This window comes from Melospiza georgiana, chromosome 8, assembly GCF_028018845.1.
Source record: "Melospiza georgiana isolate bMelGeo1 chromosome 8, bMelGeo1.pri, whole genome shotgun sequence".
NCBI lineage: Eukaryota > Metazoa > Chordata > Aves > Passeriformes > Passerellidae > Melospiza > Melospiza georgiana.
In genome coordinates, this window is record NC_080437.1 from 6,339,594 (window position 1) to 6,361,665 (window position 22,072).

Sequence of the window (22,072 nt, forward strand, 5' to 3'; positions counted from 1 at the left end):
CCTGTCCTACCTCTCACTCCAGCACCATCTTCATCTCAAGAATTTAAATAATTTTTGGATTATGTCCCCTGATCTGTTGTAAAACTCAGCCTGCCACTGAGTATGAAAATAAATTTGATTTATTTTCTTTCTCACTTAAAGTATCCCCTGCTTGTCCTCCCTCCAGGTCCTGTTCTACCCCCAAACACCTTTTATTCTAAAATTTTTACTTCTGGCTCCAGCCTGGTATTTCAGCCTCTCCAAAGCATCATCATGCTCCCATTTTTTGCTCATGTGTGGGAAGAGTTTCCAAGAGAGCATAAACTGATTTTTTGATCCTATTAATCCCCTCCTTAAATTCCCTATTCCCTCCTTTGAATGTGCACAAACTGCTGGTACTGAGGCCACTGAGCTGAACTGCAATTTTCCCTGAGATTAATTAATACAATCAACCACACAATCAGACCACAGCTTTTCTCTGAACACAATCCTACATGAAAACCTTTAAAAAAACCCCACCCAAACCAACCCAAATTATTCTTTCAAAAATTCAGTGTGCTGGGAAAAGGTTTCTTTTATGAAAAAAACCTGAAGTTTGAGCAATTTGCTCCATAGATGTCCAACAGAAGCAGCTCAGGGAATGATGGAAAAGCTGTTTCCTGCCAATGACGTGGAATGTGCTGGGGAAAAGCACAGATTAGTCAGGAACAGGTGACCTGCACCTCACACTGAGACATTCTGCAGACAGAGAGGCATCACAGAAGCCTTCTGGCATTGTCACCAGAGCTACTAATGGGAGACATTTGCTGTCCTAAAAGAATTGTGAGCTCAGTAGGGACTGACAAACAGAATTACTCAAAACCAAGCGTCAATTCAAGCACCTGCAGATACAGAACAGGCTGAACCCTTATGACTGGCAAGTGGTTTTCACAGAACATATTTAAACTGAACATTTGTGCTTTTGGTCCTGCTACAATTTTTGCTCCTTCACTGAAATCTGAGCAATTAAAGTCTCTTTTCTCCCACAGTTCACAGAAACTCAAGCAACTGCTCAAAAGGACAGAATGATTCACAGTGCTGCACTTTGGGAATGTCATGGGTAGGATTGAGGCATCTGAGCTCTCCTCTCCTCTTGGACACAGGGAAATGAAGATGGGGAAGTGTTTTAGTCACAGATAAAACAGTTTCCATTTGTGGATCATTCCCAAACAGACACCAGCACCCCTGGGGATGGCCCTGAAACCTGAGGTGAGGCTGTAGCTCACTGCAGCTCATGGTGCAAGACTCTAAATCAGGCTGTTCCTTTGCAGAGCTGGATTTCCCAGTAGCAGAATCTGGAATCCAGGCTGTGCTGTGCCACACCAGCACTCAACACACCCCAGTGGGTCTTAAAATCACAATTTGTGGGCTGAAAAGTGATCATGTCACTTTTGCAAGCTGTAGCCATAATATTTTCTGAAAAATCTGTTCTTTAGAATTTTTCTCCTGAGAAGCTGACAGGCCTCAGGAACAAAATGTAAAGAATGATTATCTGCTGCTGTGGAATGCAACAGGTGCATCTGTGATTGGTCTCATGTGGTTGTTTCTAATTAATGGCCAAGCACAGTCTGGCTGTTCAGACTGTCTTGGTCAGTCACAAGCCTTTGTTATCATTCTTTTTCTATTCTTAGCCAGCCTTCTGATGAAATCCTTTCTTCTATTCTATTAGTATAGTTTTAATGTAATATATATCATAAAATTATAAATCAAGCTTTCTGAAACATGGAGTCAGCATTCTCGTCTCTTCCCTCATCCTGGGACCCCTGCAAATACCACCACAGCAAACAATTCCATGAGGGGTTTATTTCAGATTAGAGATTATTTTAGAGATTCTAGAGGACAAAACGTTTGTATTTGTGTCCGGTGTTCATTGGTTTCATAAATCCAGGATTTAACTACATAATTGCACATTGGGAGAACAATTACAGCTGTTACAAAGTGTGAATAGAATAAGACTCATATTAGCGAGGTGCAGGAGAGCAGGTGTTCCACCTGCATGGTGGTGGAATTTTCGGGGAGAGGATGCTGCTGGCTGAGGAGTGCTCCCTTTACCTTGACTCTGACGGTGACAGTGGCCAGCCCAGGTGGCATGGTGCCCTTGCTGTCGAAGGCTTCCACGAGGAAGGTGAAGGTTGCCTCTGTATCATGGAAGGATTCATAATCCAAGGATTTCCGCAGCGACAGCTCTCCCGTGTGCTTGTCCAGGGCAAAATGCTCCCGGGCTTCCTCAGTGCGGATCCGATAGTTCACATCCGCTCCCAGGTCCGCGTCCTTGGCCTGCAGGGAACAGAGGGACATCACACAAAACCCATCCTTGTGGAAACCCAGGGCACCAGGAATATTTCTCTGTCTGCTCTGGGGCGCCCTGACCCCCAGGGCAGCACTGACTGTGACCCTCATTCATGGAGAAAGCTTCCTGGACTTCAAGATAAACTGGAACCTGTAGGAAAGACATTCTTTGGTGTTCTTGGGAGCCTGCAAAGTCTCTTCTTGAGGAAGGCACCAAGGTTGTCACCATGGTGACGTGATGAAGAGAAAGTTAAGTTATATGGAATTAGCTGGCTCCTTCATCACCTACTGAGAACTTTGTTTCTTTCTTATAACCAATGGGCAGTGAATGTGTCTGTTAAGTGAATGCAAATATCTTGAAAAAGTACAAAAGCAACATGTTGCTGTAATAAATCTCTCTTGCACCCTTCTGATGGAGTTGTGGTACTTTGTGCTGTGTTGTGCTCTATAATGACATGAACCCACAAGAGTGTGCAATAGATTATAGAGAGCAGTGTAGGTGTAGCACTTGGTGAGAAATTGAGGGTTTGGGATTTTTAGTGTGTTGTGGATGGAAGCAAGATGGAGGGCACAGGGTGTCATCCTGGGTTTCTTCTTTATTCTTCTTCTTCTTCCTCCTTCTCCATGGGTTTGGGTGGCATTTTGGAATTGGGCAGAAAAGTCCCCATTGCAGCTCTGTGGGATCAGTTATTGGGTTAAAAGGGAAAATAATCCAGGTGTCAGCTCTTAATTGGATAGTTTAGCTTTAAAAGACCTTGTACCAAGAGATTGTTGGCCATTTTGTGCCTTCTAATGAAAAGCTGCCCAACTCAACAGTAGTGAGACTGTTTTACTGATAAGAAATGATAAACACCTGAGTCTGAACATGAGCTACTGTCTCAAGTGCCTTCAATGCAGACCCAGAGAAACTGAAGACCAGTACCCTGACAACTGGGACCCCCACACATCCTTACAAAATATCCCTCTGAAATGTAAAGGGCAAAATGTTGAGGACATCTTGAGTTTAGTTGTGATGTTGTAATCGTATTCAATGTGCACAGACCCAAGTAATGAAGAAATCACTGAAAGTTTAAGCTGTGGGAAATGAGCACAGTGTTCTGGGGAAATGGCAGTGGAAACTGAAGCTGCTTTTAGCTCTCCAGCCTGAGCACCTGCTTTTGGCCACTGCTAAGATCACAGAATTCCAGGATGGTTTGGGTTAGAAGGGACCTTAAAACCCATCCAGTGCCACCCCTGCCATGGCAGGGACACCTTCCACTGTCCCAGGCTGCTCCAAGCCCCAAAGTCCAACCTGGCCTTGGGCACCTCCAGGGATCCAGGGGCAGCCACAGCTGCTCTGGGCACTCTGTTCCTCCCCACCCTCCCAGGGAACAGTTCCTTCCTAACATCTGATTTGTATCTCTCCTCTTTTAGCTTTAAACTCTTCCCCTTGGCCCATAGCTGTCTGCCTGTGTAGATGATGGTAGTGTAGGTTTTGCAGTTTCATAACTGCTATTATTTCCTAAATAATCTTATCTTTAAAGGGTTTTATTGGTACCTGGCTGAAGGCCAAGCATTTTTCAGAATCCCAGAATCCCAGAAGGGTTTGGGTTGAAAGGGACACCAAATCCCAACCAGTGCCACCCCTGCCACTGGCAAGGGACAGCTTCCACTATCTGAGGCTGCTCCAAGCTTCATCCAACCTGGCTTTGGACACTTCCAGGGATCCAGGAGCAGCCACAGCTGCTCTGGGCAAAAAAAACATATCCCCATGCTCCAGCTCACGATATTTTACTGCAGTCTCACTGCCGAGTTAAACAAGAACCCTGAATATCACAGAACAACCACGCGCCACCTTCACTCACCCCCTCCTCACCTCCAGCTGCAGGAAGACAGTTCCTGGTGGGAGATTCTCTGGCACACAGACAGTGTAGGAGGCGTTGGTGAACACAGGGCTGTTGTCATCGATGTCCAGCACCTTGATGGCCAAGGTGATCGTGGAGCGCCGCGGGTCCACGGCGCCGTCGGTCGCCTCCACGATGAGCTCGTAGTGATCCCTCACCTCCCTGTTCAGCTTCACTGCCGTGTAAATGCTGCCGTTGGACGTGATCCTGAACAGATTCTTGAAGTTGGCCAGGCTGTAGTGGACCTGCCCATTAACCCCAGCATCTGCATCTGTAGCCTGAAGAGACAGCAGGAAAACCATGGGTTAATGCATGAATTGCAAGCCTCCGAGGGAGATGCCCACAGGACAGAAACCAGGTGAGGCACGGAATGATTCTGCCAAACCTGTGTTGTCTGGGGCAGCCTGCCTCTGTCTGAGCTGTGACTGAAGATAAAACATGTCACAGAAACAAATGGCTCCATTCCCAATGACAGAAGCTGGGCTAACTGGAGCCCTTGAGGAGAAAAGGCACATTTAGCTGCCCAGCCTGGGAAACTTTTGACAGGACAAGGGGACACAGCCTGGAGTTGTGTCAGGAGAGGCTCAGCTGGGACAGCAGCAGCAATTTCTGCATGCAAAGGGTGCTCAGGCCTTGGCAGGGGCTGCCCAGGGAGCTTTGCAGTGCCCAGCCCTGCAGGTGTCCCAGGCAGGGCTGGAGGTGGCACTCAGTGCTCTGGGCAGGGATCAGCCACAGGCTGGACTCAATCCTGGAAGTTTTCCTATCCTAAATAATTCTGGGATTCTATCCTATGTTTCTCTGAACTTCAACAGAGGATGAATTTGATGTTTGTGAAGCCAAGCCCTCAGATAATTCTAATGCTGAAGGATCCTCAGGACTGGGTGGTGTCTGAGAGGAATTTTTATTTAACACTGAAGCAGTGTTTCATTGCTGCCCAAATCCTTGTGGAATATGAATTTAGATGAAGGATGGATGCAGACAGACAGAAGGGACACGTGAGTTAGAAATTTTCTTCCCACTTAACACATTTGTCACACTCAGTGATATTTTCATTGCTACTCTCTGAAGAACTACTTAAATTTCTATTTTGCTCCTGTTCCTGTTCTCCAAACCCAAACATTTTATCCTTATTCTTCTGTGCTCAGAACAGGCTGATGATTGCCATAGAAAACCACCTCGATTTCTTTAGTTGGCATCTTTGTTCTCATACACTGCAGCAAGCCTCAGATTTCAGTGTCAGCCAAATAATTCTTGTTATCACATAATTATAGGGATGGACAAAATTAATAGGTTTTCATAAAGCTCTCAGGTTGAAATGCTGACCTGTTATTTTGCCTCCTCTTAATTAAATTAGGGTGTGATGAACAAGGTTATGTAAATTATACAAAGGGCACTCTGCCCTACTCTATTCTCATTTATTTGCCTTTATGAATGACATCTGTGAAGATCATAAGAGATTTGCACATTTTGTTTTCAGAACAGTCACCGGGAATGCTTAATTCCGGTGATGGTGTTCATTGTAAAGCTTGGTAATGAAACCATTTATCGTGCTAGAAATCAATTAAAAGTTAATTAAAATTGCTAATAAGGAAAACAATCACTGTGTTTCTTCCCTGCATCGTGCCCACGTGCTAAGGAGGGTTTGCTACAACTTCATTCTGACTGGTCCATTGGTACATAGCATCCTTCTAATCCACATCTGTCAGCTGGATTTGCTTAATTTCCAATCAATTCCATTTCCTCTGTAGAAATAACAGATCTAAAAAAACCCAAACAAACAAACAAACCGAAAAGCCCCATAGGAGTCTCCAAGAGTAATCAGAAATACGCCTATAATTGGAAACCGTGACAAAAAAATTCTCATGAGACAACAGTTGTGCATCAGGTTAGTTTGGAAGCACGTTTTAGAACAGATAAACTTCTTGTTCAGGAAAGGAAATTAAAATTACTTTCAAATATGTGGCAGGCTTTGCAACTGGGTTCCATAAAACATGACTGTGAATGTTGTGAACCCATTTGCGCACATCCTTAGGCAGAAACACCTTTGCCACATTCTGCAGGACTGATTTGGCTCACAGAATTTCAGAATCACTGAGGCTGGAAAATCCCTGCCAGCCCCTGGAGTCCCAGCTGTGCCCAGTGCCCACCTTGTGCCCAGCCCAGAGCACTGAGTGCCACCTCCAGCCCTTCCTGGGACACCTGCAGGGATGGGCACTGCAAAGCTCCCCGGGCAGCCCCTGCCAAGGCCTGAGCACCCTTTCCATGGAGAAATGGATAATTCAATATAATCCAATTATCTAATTGGGATTATACCACCAAAACACTGGTGAAGAATTAACATTTTTATCACTCTAAACTTGAAAAGAGATGATGTTCTCTCTATGGATAAGAAAGAAAAAGAGTTTAATCTGTTTCCTAAAAGAATCCTGTCTCAAGGGTGCACAACTGTTCCCACATGGAAATAATTTCCCAGAGCCTGTGGGAAGCAGCCTCTTGGACAAAGATTTGGTGTTGGTGTGGACACTCTCTGTCCCTCTTTCCAGTCATCACTTTGTACAAAAATGGACAATTTTAACCCCAAATTCCACCCCTAGATCTGTCACAAACAAGGCTTGGTGGTACTTCTAGTACAAGACTTGCCAGGAACTGAAAGAACAGGAGGTGTGGAAGATGGGGACATTCCAGGAAGTTCTGCTTCAAAAAAAACCAGCCCTGGTCGAATTTATCCCAACCCTGACAACAGGAACCAGTGACATCCCAATAAATTTATCTACATTTGGTCATTACCAACACTGGGCTGAATTCCCTGAATGAACAGGTACAGAAGTGAGGGGAAGCCAGGAAACAGTTCATTCCTGTATCACCTGAATCCTAAACAAAGTCCCAAAGCCAAGGAGAAAACAGCAGGACTAAGAAGAGGTGAGAACACATTCCTGTGATCCCCAAGGCTTTCCACCACAACTCAGCCCCAGTGACTTGCACAAAAATATGGTGAGAGTCCTGAAGTTTTGGTAGGTAAAGGGCCACCAGTTGACAGCAGTCCCTAAAAGGAGCTGTGTTGTGGTGTGCTGTAATGTCCCATTTTGGCCTTCCAGGTCATTTCCCCAGGTGTGCCTAAACCTCTCTCCCTTCCCCCTTGCCCCCATGCTGAGTGAGTCCTGTCAATCAGGCTTAACATTCCAGCAAGGCGTAGTGTGGTTAGTTGAGTTCAAAGGATGCCCCTCAGGCCTGGGGGTCATTGGCCTGTCTGGGTGTCATCTTCCCCTGAGACCCTGCCCCTCTCACCTGGTTGGTGGCTCACCTGTACCTCCCCTCCCCCTGTCCCTGAGCTTAAAAAGGTGATCAGAGCATGCGGCCTTGGTTCTGTTGGAGCAGCTGCTCACGTTCAGACCTCTGTAACCATGGAATAAACCTCTGGACATTAAACCCTCCAGCAGAATCCTCTCCTTTTTCTCTTCACCATCGCCTGAAGCCATTCCTCCTGAGGCAAATGGGGTTCCTAACAAGCCTGGACTTGTTCAGTGCCCAGCTGCAACCACCAGCAAGCCAAGGTATCTCTGCAGTGAAACACCGCAGTTGCTGCCTTTGGCCCAGCAGCGAGGGTCAGACTGGCCCAGGCACAACCTAACTGGTAATATTGGGAGCCTTATTCCAATAGAGCTGCAGATGTATTTCCATGCAGAAGGCTCTGCACAGCCTTGCAGAGGCTGCTCCTACCTGACAGGAGGTAGCAGAAGCAGCAGCTGTGATTGCAGGAGGCAACACAGCCCTCAAAGGCCATTGGGGACATAGGCACCACAGAAACTGAGACCAAAAAAAACCCAAACCAGAATAAAAAAATCCGCAAACAACAGGAGAAAACTAACAAAAAGAGGTAAACTACAAAAGGAATAGAAGAGATGCCTAGACAGGGCCATAGTGTCATTGCATCTCAAATGCTGGCCCATTTATACCTTGTCCATCTCACTGAATCACAGAATCCCAGACTGGTTTGGGCTGGAAGGACATTAAATCCTGGAAGGACATTAAATCCCATCCAGTGCCACCCCGCCATGGGCAGGGACACCTTCCACTGTCCCAGGCTGCTCCAAGCCCCAAAGTCCAACCTGGCCTTGGGCACTGCCAGGGATCCAGGGGCAGCCACAGCTGCTCTGGGCACCCTGTGCCAGGGCTGACCACCCTGCCAGGGAACAATTCCTCATTCCCAATATCCCATCCAGCCCTGCCCTCTGGCACTGGGAACCCATTCCCTGTGTCCTGTCCCTCCAGTTCCTGTTGCAGGGTCCCTCTCCAGCTCCCCTGTGTCCCTTCAGGCCCTGGAAGGAGCTCTGAGGTCTCCACAGACCCTTCCCTTCTCCAGGCTGAGCATTCCCAGCCTGGCTCCACAGGGAAGGTGCTCCAGACCCCTCAGCATCTCCATGACCTCCTATTGACCTGCTTTAACAATTCCATGTCCTTCTTATTCTGGAGGCACCAGAACTGTGCACAGAATTGCAGGTGGGCTCTCATCTGAGCAGAAGAGAGGGGGAGCATTCCCTCTCAGGAATGAGCCCAGGACACATCTCCTGCTGTTTATCCAGAGTCAGGAAAAATGTGTCCATGCAAAGAGACAGAGCAACTACTGCTGATATTGTGGTGACTCCTCAGATCTCCAGGATGACTCTTATTTCTATCTCTAATTCATTTAAGTACTGCATAAAACAAACATGGAAACCTAGGAATATAAATTACACCCTACTTTATTTCCCGGAAAATCCATCCCACATTTATTAGAGATGCCATCACCTACAAGGTGACAGCCTTTACCTGATGTGGTAAATTCAGATTTGTGTTACCAGCTTTGCATCCACATCACCAGCAAACCCTCAGGAATATGAACCAACAGTGCTCCAGAGTAACAAATCATCTCCCTCCATCTCAAACAGCAGGAAAACACAGTCCTGGGAGATGGGAATGACTAAGATACCTCTGAGGGATCATTAATTCTGAAATATAATGACAAGGGCTTGAATGTCAACAATATTCATTATATCGTTATCACCCATTGCAAAAAAAACTCTTATTGTACCCTCAACTCTGGCTCATGATGGTGACAGGATTTAGGCAGGTTAATTGAGGATTTGTGCCTGAAACTTTGGAGCTGGAAAACATCAAAACAAGGTTACTACTTGGTTACTACTCCAAATCAGAGACAAGTATGGTGAGTATCTGTAGGAATGTGATTTTTGTTGGTGGAATTACAAAATCATCTTTTGTCTTTTTAAAAAGGAAATGAGCTCAGAAGTTTTTTCTTCGATTAGGTGAAAAAGGCATTTCATAGGCTTGGGGAACTTCACTTCAAATCTAAGAAACAGGAACCAAAAAGTCTCACTTGAGCAATTTACTATTTCTGATACCCCCCTTTCCTGAAGGCTGAAACATTTCTTAGGGACCACTCTGTCACAAAACCAGCTTCCTTCAGTTTAAATTTCCCTTCTTCAGGAGCAAAAGTTCCCCACAGTCCCCAGCCAAGCCAAGCAAACTCCTGATTTTGGACAGCTCCCCCAGTATTCCACAGCTCAAGGCAGGAATTGTGCTGGAGGATCCAAGTGATGCTGTTGGTGAGAATTATAGTTCTCGTGGCAGATAACATGATTCTTTTATACTAGGGGTTTAATAGGTTTATTATTGAGGGTTTAATGGGTTTATTACTCTGGCTTGGAAGTATTCCCAAGCCCCTCATTTGTTCCAAACAGCAAATCAAGTGTGGGTGGGAGTGTTAGATTGGATTTTGGACTTGTTTTGCAGGGAGATTACAGTTTGTGCCCACAGGACAAAATTAACATCTCCCAGATGCAGTCAGAGGCCACAAATATCTGAAATGTGCCTGACCTCTTTGTCATAAACCAAATATCTGTAAGTATTTTAAGGAGGGAACAACATCAGTCATCCATAAAAGGACTTTTCCTTCTTCCCTAAAGTTCAGAAAGGCTTTTCCTCTCTTTTGCTGCTTCTTGCCAGATTTTACACAGTCTTTAATTTTTTAAATTTTCTATGGATGGATGGAGCAGCTCTGCTGGGAGGAAAGGCCCAAGGCCAGGCTGGACATTGGGGCTTGGAGCAGCCTGGGACAGTGGAAGGTGTCTCTGCCCATGGCAGGGGTGGCACTGGATGGGCTTTGAGGTCCCTTCCCACCCAAACCATTCTGCAATTCTTCAATTTTGGCTGTCTTGCTATTTCAAGGCAAATTCTACTTCTGTGACACCCAAGTGCACACACATCCTTTGGAAAAATCCTGCAGGTTTTATGAACTTCTGCATCCTACTGAATTCCCAGGTCATGGCAGCTTATCCTTCACTCAACTCACAGCAGAATAAAGGAAATACCCTCTAAATTTTCAAACACTGGCATAATTTTTCAAACATTGCCCTATTTTTAGGCATTCCACAAGCCAGAAGAACCCTGGATGATTACTTCCATGGTCTCTGCCAATTCCAGTGCACCTGGAGGGTTAATTCCAAAACCAATGATATGTGCTTCCAAACAAAACTGCACATTAAGAGCAGTTAAACCCTAAGAGCAAATATAAATGAAAATAAATGAAAATCCAAAAGCTCGTGGCTGCAAACCTATCACTGGATGGGCTGGTGAACTTCCTACATGAGTTAATCACATTTTAATGCTTCATAGCTTCAACCAGCCCAGCTTTCTTCAGGCTGGCACACAACAAAACCCTAACCTTGGAGACTTGGATGTTCTTGAAGGATGATTAAAAATTTGGGGTTTTGATGAGTGTGTTGTTTGGCAATGATATGATCAAGGGATTAAACCAATGCATTTGCACACTAGAAAAAAATAAAACACCAAAAAGCCCTCTCAAAACAAAAACTTTGTAAATCACAGATGGGATATACTGTTTAAACTCTGCTCATTTATCTGGGCTCCCAAACATTTCCCTTAAGTTATTATTTGGAATTTCTCTTGACTTTGAGTTGGAAGCAAATTTAAAGCCCATCCAATGCCACCCCTGCCATGTCATGGATTCCTTCCACTGTCCCAGGCTGCACCAAGCCCCATCCAACCTGGTCTTGGGCACTGCCAGGGATGGGAATCAGGCATCAAAATCCTAAAAGGGCATGAACCAGAGACATGAAATCACTGATTCAGAAGATTTAGTTTGGCATCAAGCTGAAAGAGATAACAGGGCTTAAAGGTATCCCAAAATGTAAAGTGTCAGCAGGCAAAACCAAGAATTCCTTTCATGGAAAATCCTTGGACTCTCAACAATCAACTGCCATGAACATGCTGATAACAAATATCAATATTTCCACTGCACTAAAGCACAAATATTATCTGGAGGGCAAAGAAGACAAGAGTACAGCTTTTGAAATCCCTTTTCCTTCAGAGGCCACGTTATGGGTGGCAAGGAACTTTTTTGACTTCTTTGATGTGTGCCCAAGCTGATCTAAGTTCAAGGAACAGTGGAAAAAGATGAGGAACTGTGGCTGCAGCCATTGCTGCCAAATATCCTTCAGGAATTCCCTGGAGCCAGCAGGAAGAGGTAATTCTGCCCAGCACTGGTGGTTTGGAATGGAAATAAACAGCCCAAATTTATAACCCCACCTCTTTCTCCTGATGCCACAACTCTGGACTTGAGACACCAATCTTGTAAGGGGAATTTGCCAGTTAACAAACTTGAAAATCCAGCCAGAAGCACATGAATTTCTTTTGTGACCAACATCTCCATGAGGATTTTGAGAGAGACAGTGCTGAAAGCGTTATTAAAGTCCTTTCTATCCTCCCTGGGGACAAATTCCTTAATAAACAAATTCCTGAATATCACCAAGGCTCCCTCCCAATGATCTTGTGATCATCCAACCACTTACAAGAAATGAAGTCTGAACTTGCTCTGCTTGGAGTTCACCTGCCACATTCTGATTCTCTGATTTTGGGGTCAGATTTGCTTTTTTATGGATTCTGACTCAAATCCCAGCTGCTCCTGTTGGTTTTACACCTATGAGATGAATTCAAGCTGCATTGTTAGCCACTGGGTCATGCAGTGAGCAGGAGTCTTGGACTTACTCTGGGTATTTGAGATTTACTTCAGAGCCTGTGATTTTACTCTTTCCCAAAGGCTTAAGTCCTTTTCTTTCTGGATGGTCCTCTCCTGCCATTAAATCCCCTTTTTTTCCTGGATTTTTCCTATCTCTTCCACCTCTAATTTTAATTCCTTTTCCTCCTGGATTGTCCTCTCTGCCAATAAACCTCCTTTTTTTTCCTGGTCTTCTCCTTTTTTCCTCCACCTCTAATTTTCCTTCAGGTTGTCTTAAAATCCAGAAAATTTGGGAATTTAATGTCAGGAGCCTGTATCTTTAACACAATGTGTAATCTGCAGGGCAGGTTTTAGGAAATCACACCCTTCACACCAAAAACAAGGCAGTGGGGATTTAGGAAAACTCCGATTCCTTTCTAGACTTTTCCACAAGACACTGTAATGTAATAAAATCATAGAATCACAGATGCTTTGGGATGGAAAGGATCTTAAAGCTCATCTCATCCCAACAATGCCATGTGCATGGGCAATAATTCCTCACCAGCATTTCAAGGAGTTTTTCCTGCTTGTAGAAACACAGGAGGAGCTGCTTGTGGGAGATCTCCAGAGGTCATTTAGTCCAACACAACAAGCTTTACCCAACAGCCGTGAAATTTTAAATTGGGCTTTAGATCCAGAGTTTATCACCTTATGAATTTATTACATAAAAACAGGAGCCTGTAAGAATTCACTGATATCCACGGACAGAAAGCTTTGTTGGGAGCTAATTACATTTCATCAGCATTCAGGAGGGCTAGTACAGTACAACCAAATAAATTCTCCCAAACTTTTCCAGGAGGAAGAATAGGTCCAGCCTAAAAACCAACTTTCTTAAAGCATTTATTTTGTAACTTAAAACCAAACAGGTGACAGAGGTATCACACACCCTGCAAACTGTTCTCATTACTGGAATTAATTTATTCTGTTTCCATTTTAGGGAAGCTCCAAGGGCCAGAGATACTTGAGCACATAATTCTTATCCCTATTTTCCATCTCATTTCCTTCCCTATTTCTCTTTGATAGCAACACATTCATGCTGGAGTTTTCACACAGTGCTGATCAATGACACCAAAATATCCAAGAATAAATGAACTATGGGCTTGGGTGAAAGAATCTGGATATAAATATAACCCCAAATGAATAAAAACTTCTGTCAAGGGATGCCTTTCCTCTCCAGGGCCCCATCAGCTCAACAGCTTTTTATTTAACCCCAGGCTGCTTTTTTAGAGTCTGCAACAAACTGCTGGGGACTGTCTCCCCCCTGCCCAAGGCTGTGAACATGCTTGCAGATCAATATATTGATCCCTTTCCTAAGTGTCATTCCATCTTTTTTACCTCCCATGCCCCTGGGATTGATTAAAGTGCAGTGCACAATGCAGAACATCCTGATGCCCCATCTCCAGCTGGCTTAGACCACAAGAAAGTGTCTGAATTTCACTGTGGAGTTCCCAGCTGGAGCTTTTTGGATTCCTGGGTGCCCTTTGTGGAACTTGCACCCAGCAGCAGCTGTGCTCCTGCCTTGCTGGGGGATGCCGAGGATCAGAGGGGAAGCAGCAGCAGGGAATCCAACCCACCTCTGACTGCCCCAATTTAGAGAACACAGTGTGAAATAAAAGGATTGGAAACACGCTGGCAGCATTATCCTGTCTGGCTTTTGTTCTTTTCATCTTCAGGAGGCTCCTGGAGTGCCCACGGGCAGCACTCCTGTGCCAGGGCCTCCTGCAGCTCCAGCTGGCAGCAGAGCAGCCAGAGAGGGAGAGCACTTCCAAGGGTGGATATTCTCTGCCTGCATGGAATAAATGCTCCAAGTGTGGCATTCACATTCTCTGATAAAATCCCTTCGCCCAGGATTTTTCTCCTGGGAAGCTGTGAAGCCTCAGAGAAAAAGGAAAACAATTCTTATCTCATTTGCTTCTCCTGTGTTGTGCTCACATGTGGAATGTGTTTGGAGATTGTTTACCCACAGGTGATTGTGTCATTGGATTCTGGTGTGAATTGTTTTGACTCTTTGGCCAATCAGGGCCAAACTGTGCCAAGACTCTGGAAAGAATCATGAGTTTTCATTATTATCTTTTTAACCTTCTGTCTGTATCCTTTCTGTATTCTTTAGTATAGTTTAATATAGTATTCTTTATTATAATATAGTATTATAAAGTAATAAATTAGCCTTCTGAGAACATGGAGGCAGATGCATCATTCCTGCCTTTGTCAGGACATTTCCCAGAAAATACAACACCAAACTGTCCCTCTCCCACATGAAACCTCTCCCTGCCTTCCTGCTACATCTCCTTGGGAAACCAGCCCCAAATATTATCAACGTACTTGTGGGAATCCATTTGAAAGTCCAACTTTCCCACTGCAAACATAGCAGAGCATGAGAATCTCTGGGCTGTGGCAGGAATTATTCCTGGGAGTGTTCAGATTGATTTATATCCCAAATTACTTAAAATCCCCGTTCCTGGAAGTGTCCAGGGCCAGCCTGGACAGGGCTCAGAGCAAGCTGGGATGGTGGAAGGTTTCTCTGCCCATGGCAGGGCTGGAATGGGATGAGAGTGAAGATCCCTCCCAACCCAAACCACTCTAACAATGAGCCCAGTCACCCAATCCTGACACCAAACCTCCTGAGTCAAAAATCCTGAGGGATCAAAGTGCTTGAGCACCTTTTCCATGTCCTTCCTCACCAGGTTCTCTGCTCATGTGAGCAGCAGGGACAGATCTTGGATTTTAAGGTAAAAATCTCTTGCTATTTTTTTTTTCCCCAGGTAAAATGGGAAGGTGGCATTCCAGAGGGAAAGGGACACCACAAAATCTGTCTTTTTATTTAAAATCCTCTGTTTGACTACTTGCTCTGGCAGATTTTAGGCTTCTATTTGAAATGAGTAAAAAGCAGCTTTGTTAATCAGTGGGCTAATTTTTGGTAGGGAAAACACACAGCACTATAAGGATTTCTTCTTTCACCAGGCTATTCCCACCTAAAATAGCCCTTTATATACATTTTATCCACATTAAATACAAAATTTATTCCCATTAACACCTCTCCCATACCCACTGTGGTACTATCTGAAGCACAACACACCAAAAGCTATTTCAGTTTTTAAGGAATATCCTCAAACAACACAGCTACACCCAAACTCTCATCACCATTATTTCAATAACCTCACTGGAGCCAGAAAAAAAATCCAAATGCCCCAATTTCTCTTTTCTATACCCCAGAATGACATTTCCAATGGGTATCCCTACATCAATTTGCAGTTGTGAACATGAAAGAGGAGAAATGCACCCAATATTTAGGCTATAAAGAAAAAGCTTTCTCCATCCAGGGATAAATAGGACAGGAAATGACAGAAGCAGTTTCTGTCACTCCAAGTAGGAATAAACTATCCCAAGACCACAATAAATATTTTCATTTCCACACAACGTAGAAATTGCACTCATTTAGAAGCCAGGGAGCTTCTTGTGGCAATTATTTGTTGTATTTTACAGTTCTGTCACAGCTAAAAATAGAGGCAGGCTCGTGTTTGAGAAGATGATTGAGCCTTGAGGGCCCCAGCAAAGCACAAAATGGATTTGAAGTATGTTTGGGACTGATTTGGAATGTTCCACCTGTGCCTTTTAGGATGCAAAATGAAAAACAACCACACAGGAAGGCAATGACAAAAAGCAGAGCAATAATTTAACCATTTTTCAAAACTGACTTAATTGCACCAAGGGATCCAAACTTTGTCCAAGACTAGCTCTAATTTCTTATGAAATAAAATAAGGATGTGAAGGAACATGATTATTATGGGTATTTGGGTTCCCATGGTACCCAAAATGTCCTGATTTCTGAAGCTTCTACTTAAGGAGCTCCCATTTTCTTTTGATATGGTTGCTGCTGGGAAAAAAAAGGCTCATTTTCCACCTAAGTTCCTGAAAAATGCTTCCCAATTCCTCTTTTACCTTTATCCAGTTCATGCTGGATCCAACCTTAGTGCAGCAGATATGAGACATTATATTCAACTTCTGGATTAAAAACCCTTCTAATTAATGTTTCCTTCTTTCCCTTGAGTCAGGAAAAACAAACATTACCAAAAAAGTGATGTTTTCTTCAAGAGACTGAATCCTCATCCAGAAGACCCCCATGTGTTATAAAACTTTACAATTTCAAACCCTCAAATTTACATTTACCCCTATTTTTATACCAGGTCAGCAATTATTTCACTCAAGAGTTTAACTGATTTTCCCCGTAATGGCCTCAAAATTTCCTCTAGGTGTGACAATTTCCTACACCCGGGTGTCACTTGCTCAGCACGTTTGAATTCTATCTCAAAACAAATAATTTTAAAATGTGGCAACACTGTTTTGACCCTGTAAATCTGTTACCAGCAAGTTTTTACAGTGGAATTTCCTAAAAAACAAGCTTTTTAATGTGCTGTTTCTAAGTGACAAAGTGTTTTCAGTATTTAGCACAGAGAAGAAAACAATTTCAATATTTTAAAGCCCCCAAATGTGACTTTGTAGCCACAAATGGAGAGTTTGCATTTCAGCTGAAGATATTTGGATGGGTTTTTATCTGAGGCAAAATTATTTTGTGCTCCTTCCTCATCATCTGGACAACTTGGATAATAAAATACACAATTTTATTGACTTACCCTTACTTGACCAACAAAAGCATTGGCTTCCTCTTCCTGCACAGAGAGGTTTCTGGGGAGAAACATGTCAAAAACTGGTCCGTTGTCATTGACATCTGTCACCACTATATTGACAGTAGCAGTCGAAGTCTAGGCAGAAAAAGAACATTTTGTAGAAATTCTCTTTATTTTACAGCTTCCCAGGTGAGGACCCTGCTGTTACATATCGAGCAGAATCACAGGTAAACAGAGAATCAATTTTTTAAACACGTTTTTGTGAAAAGAGAAGCATTTCAAGAGTTGATTTTGAATTTTTGGAAGACAAAACAAGCTCCAGACTGACTCATACATTAGAGATGCATGAAAAATATCCCTTATCTTTTCGTTTTTATACACTTTAGTTTTTATACACAGTACTTTAAGGATTTAAGGAGTATTTGTTATGAGTAGAGAGAAAAATCTGGAAATACCAAAATTTGCCAGAATGTGAAAAGAAAATTAGTGATTTATCAATCAAAATTACACCACAGTGATGATTAACTAAGCTATCATCTCATAATATCATCTTGTATGGCACAATCATCTTGTACCATCCTCCTGCATCATCCTCCCCCTACCCCATCCTGATGTTCTATTTAACAACCCAATTTTAACATCCCAGGAGGTGGGAACAGCAGAATTAACTGTATTTAATAAAAAATTGTTGTCATTATATCGCAAGAGTTCTATTGTCATAATATTGCAAGGGTTCCATATTGCCAAAGTTTTGTACCACCCTTATGTTTCTCGTGGGCACCTCCTCTAAGCACTAACTCTTCCTTGTCCTCACAGCAGCCAACTGACTCCAGTCCCCCTTTTAACCAACCAATCCACTCTTTTATAACACTCTTCTTATTGGCTACAGCTGTGGCATGCTAAAGTCAGGCGTGCTCCTAATCCTTAATGATTAACCCAGCTGCAACTCTTTAGGGGGTAAGATTACTTTCTATACTACCTTTATTTACCTATATTCTATTCCCCCTACATAAACCATCAACAAAATATGTCTGTGCTACCTATGGAAATTTTCTCTCCCAATCCAAAAGGTGGAGAGGTGCTGGACTTGAGTCACATCCCTTTACTCTGCTCCCATAGACTGAGAGCTACAGATTAAAACCCCACACTGTTGTATTTAATAAATTATTGTGTTTAATATATTGATTTTTAAATCAATGAATCCAACTCAGTGTCTTAAAAGCTTAAATTTTGTATGTTCTGCTGCTTTGCATCAAATTCCTCTGAGGGAAGTTTGGGCCCTCTTGGGGGGCCTGGAGCATGTCCAGGGCAGGGTCTGGAGCCCCAGGAGGGGCTGAGGGAGCTGGCAAGGGGCTGAGCCTGGAGCAAAGGAGGCTCAGGGGGCCCTTGTGGCTCTGCACAACTCCCTGCCAGGAGGGGACAGCCAGGGGGGGTCGGGCTGTGCTGCCAGGGAACAGGGACAGGACAAGGGGAAAGGGCCTCAGGCTGGGCCAGGGGAGGCTCAGCTGGGACAGCAGCAGCAATTTCTGCATGCAAAGGGTGCTCAGGCCTTGGGATAGGTTTAAAAAGGGGAGGTTTGGAGTGCCCATGCCTGGAATGCTTAAAAAGTTAGACAATGTGGCACTTTGCAGTCGTGGTTTAGTTACAAGGTGGTGCCTGGTCACAGGTTGGACTTGATGACCTTGGAGGTTTTTTTCCAACATTCCATGATTCCATGAAATGTTTATGACAGGACACTCACAGGAATTACACTGTGCAGATGTGACCCCAGAAGAAATCCCTTTGCTTTAGGAAGAACAAACCTGTTTGAAAGTGGCACCTCACAGGCTTCATAGGGAAACCTGCAACCATCTTCCCTTAACAAAAACCCAAAACCAGCAAAATAGAGAAACAAATTAAAAAACAAAACCAAACAAAACCCCAATCAAAAAGTCTGAATGGAGACGTGCATCTTCTGGTGCTCTGTTGGTGTTGGAATCAGCCCTTCCCAGATCCAGCTGATGTGCTTTCAGCATCCCAAAAGCTCCCAACATCTGTATAAAATAACTCCTCACCACTTAAAAAATTCAAAAATTCAGAGGATTTTGAACCAAGACAGCACAAGGTGCTACCAGGCTGGGACCTTCTGTTTACTGAGCCCCAGTTATTTGCTAATTGTTCCTGAAACTGCCATTCCCACATCCCATTTCTAAAAGGAAAATGAACTTTCTGCCTTTTTGTCCAGGCAAAAGCCACTCCAGAATGTTTGCTCTGCTGTGATGCACACTGAATGTAAATCAGCTTTTCCAAAGGTAACTCAGCTCCATGAAATTCAGGGAAATAAACACCCTCACATTTAATAAACTGAGGCAACATGGTGTTAAATAACAATGGCTTAAGGCAGAAATTCCCATTAGGAAAAGATTTCTTTTTATTCCAGACAATTTTCATGGGCTGTCGTTGATCATCTGCAGCATTTTATCTCCTTGAGAGGATTTTATAAGGAAAAACGGAGGAAGGAAAAGAAATGCTTGGGATTTTTTTTCCCAACTCTTGCCTAAGGATTTTCAGTATTTTTCACATTCCTGGTCATTCTTTACTCATCTTAAGCACCCTCCCTGTCAGCCAACACATGCAGGTCAGTGCTCCACTTGTCATATTTAAATTTTGACTTCTGAATTTAAAAGACAAGATTTTTGCAAAGAAATATTTTTCAAGGAAAAAAACTACACCTTATTGAGATGCCAAATACTAGAATTAGTTTAGGAAATTTTGTCAAATGCTCCTCTCCCTAAACTTGCAAGTGTTTGTCAAAATAAGATTGTGTAAGAAGACCAACATTTCAAGTAAACCCTGTTTTTACATGAGTCATAGCTTAGAAAATTATCAGATGTGAATGAATTCAGAAATCACTGTAATAAGACCAATATTTCAAATCATCTTCCTTTTTTTTATAATCACAATTTAGCAAATGACCAACAGTGGGTGAAATCACAAGGGGCATTCAAAGCAGACTCTGGGTTAGCAGCAACCCCCTGGGCTCTCTTCCTTAAAATCAGTAACAGACTCGGAGAAAAATACTTCAAAATCTCCCTATTCCACCCAAATACAGGAAACATTTGTTATCTCACTGATGTCTCAGCAATGCCCACCTTTACCATGAAGTGAGACTCACCTGTGTATCTTAGAGGGCAGCACTTCTCTCATTAACAGCAGAAAGTGCCTGGATCAAAGATAATTGACCAAAACCAACGTTTTTACATCCCCATTAGATGGCTCCAAAGATTTGTTGAAGCTCCAACCTCATATGGATGTGCTGTTCTGAAAAAAGCCCTTATTTGACAACCAGAGTGAATTTCAGGGGCTTCTCCAGAACTGCAGCACAGAGCAGGGTTGGGAACAACTTCATCAGCCCTGCTGGGAATCATGGAAAAGTCACCAGACACTAAAATCCCAGACTAAATAATCACTGCCTGTGTTCAGGGATAAACCAGAGCCTCTTTTCAGCCTGGCACTGGATCAGAACATATGGAAAAATGTGGAGACCCTGGCATAGGGTGCCCAGAGCAGCTGTGGCTGCCCCTGGATCCCTGGCAGTGCCCAAGGCCAGGCTGGACATTGGGAGCAACCTGGGACAGTGGAAGGTGCCCCTGCTCATAGCAGGGGTGGCACTGGAGGGGCTTTGAGGTCACATAAAAATCATGGAATCACAATTTATGTTGGAAGGGATCCTTAAATCCCATCCAGTGCCACCCCTGCCATGGCAGGGACACCTTCCACCGTCCCAGGCTGCTCCAGCCTGGCCTTGGGCACTGCCAGGGATCCAGGGGCAGCCACAGCTGCTCTGGGCACCCTGTGCCAGGGCCTGCCCACCCTGCCAGGGAACAATTCCTAATTCCCAATATCCCGTCCAGCCCTGCCCTCTGGCACTGGGAAACCATTCCCTGGGTCCAGGTCCTTGTAAAGAGTCTCTCTCCATCTTTCCTGGAAAATGAATCCACAAATTTCCTAAACAATTATAAAAAGTCTCAGAGGTTTGTAGAGGATGCTAAAAGAGGCACAGAAACAACATAAAAAGGTCTTCACAAATATTTAAATACCCCTAAAATTCTTTAAAAATTGGTTCCCTAAAATAATGAGATACACCTAATTCCCAACCGGTTTTCCAAGGCTACTCTTCACGCAAATCCAGCACAGGAAAGTTTGAAAACTTCTTAGCCTGGTTAAAAATGAGGCTTTTCTACAACAGAATACCATCAAGCACAGTTTGGGAAGGAATCCTAAAGCTACTCCTGGAAATTTAACCAGGGAAAAAGCCATCTCACCCTCATATCAGGCATTTCCTATTCATTACTGGAGAAACCCTGCTAACTTCTCTTTTATAATGAACATAAATAAAAGATCCAGAGCAGCAGTTTAAATCTTTCTTAGGGGCTCTCAAATATTTCTTACATAGATAATTCTTCCCTAAGCAATAATTGTAAAATTTACATCATCTGCACAAGTCCTAAGGATGCCAGGCCCTGATGAATGTTATGGATGATAAATCTGAAGGAAATTCCACTTTGTTTTTATTTTATTTGTATTCTGTCATTTAAATTGAAGTTGGGAATTGATGAGAGCATTCTATGCCTTGGAGAGGAAACATTCTTGGCTCTGATGTTGAGCAAGTTTATTAATTTGGACAAACTCTTAGACAAACCTGTCAAGTTCAGAGATAAGCAGTTTGCAAATAATACAAATGGAGGCAAAGCCTTTATTTGATCAAAAAAGAAATGGTAAATAATTCTGCTGATCTCCATATCAGGATTTATTGATATTCATCTCAAGAAAACCATATCTGAGTGGGGACAGAATTAACAATTCTATGATTCCATTTTCAGACCTTCTTTCCTTCCATGAGAAGTTTAAAAGAAGTATCTCCCAACCCTCTCCTATCTATAAACAGGAAATTGCCAGCTGGACTGCAAAGACATTTTGGAGAGAAGACCCTGAGGGGAAGGGAAGTGTAATTCTGTAGCTTGTCAATAATTACACTAATGAGAAAAAATCCCAATAAGCTGGAGACCAGACAAAGAGAAAAACTGTCAAAACTCCAAAATAAAGCCCAAAGGGAAAGCTCCTAAAATGAAAACCTCATACATCACAAAAGAGAACAGAAAATATGAGTATATGAACAGAAAATATGTCCATGATTTTCTCTTCAT

The 22,072-nt window shown here is 43.4% G+C and overlaps 1 protein-coding gene across 4 annotated transcripts in view; it reads right to left on the bottom strand.

Moving 5' to 3' along the window:
- PCDH15 (protocadherin related 15) overlaps positions 1–22,072 on the bottom strand; it is a 638,977-nt gene that overhangs the window by 91,349 nt on the left and 525,556 nt on the right. For all 4 annotated transcript variants that reach the window (XM_058028641.1, XM_058028640.1, XM_058028642.1 and 1 more), the window contains 3 exons: positions 16,893–17,021; positions 4,163–4,468; positions 2,071–2,295 (listed from right to left, as the gene is read on the bottom strand). In XM_058028641.1, the coding sequence (XP_057884624.1) occupies positions 2,071–2,295; positions 4,163–4,468; positions 16,893–17,021 (660 nt within the window). The remainder of the gene's footprint in view (positions 1–2,070; positions 2,296–4,162; positions 4,469–16,892; positions 17,022–22,072) is intronic.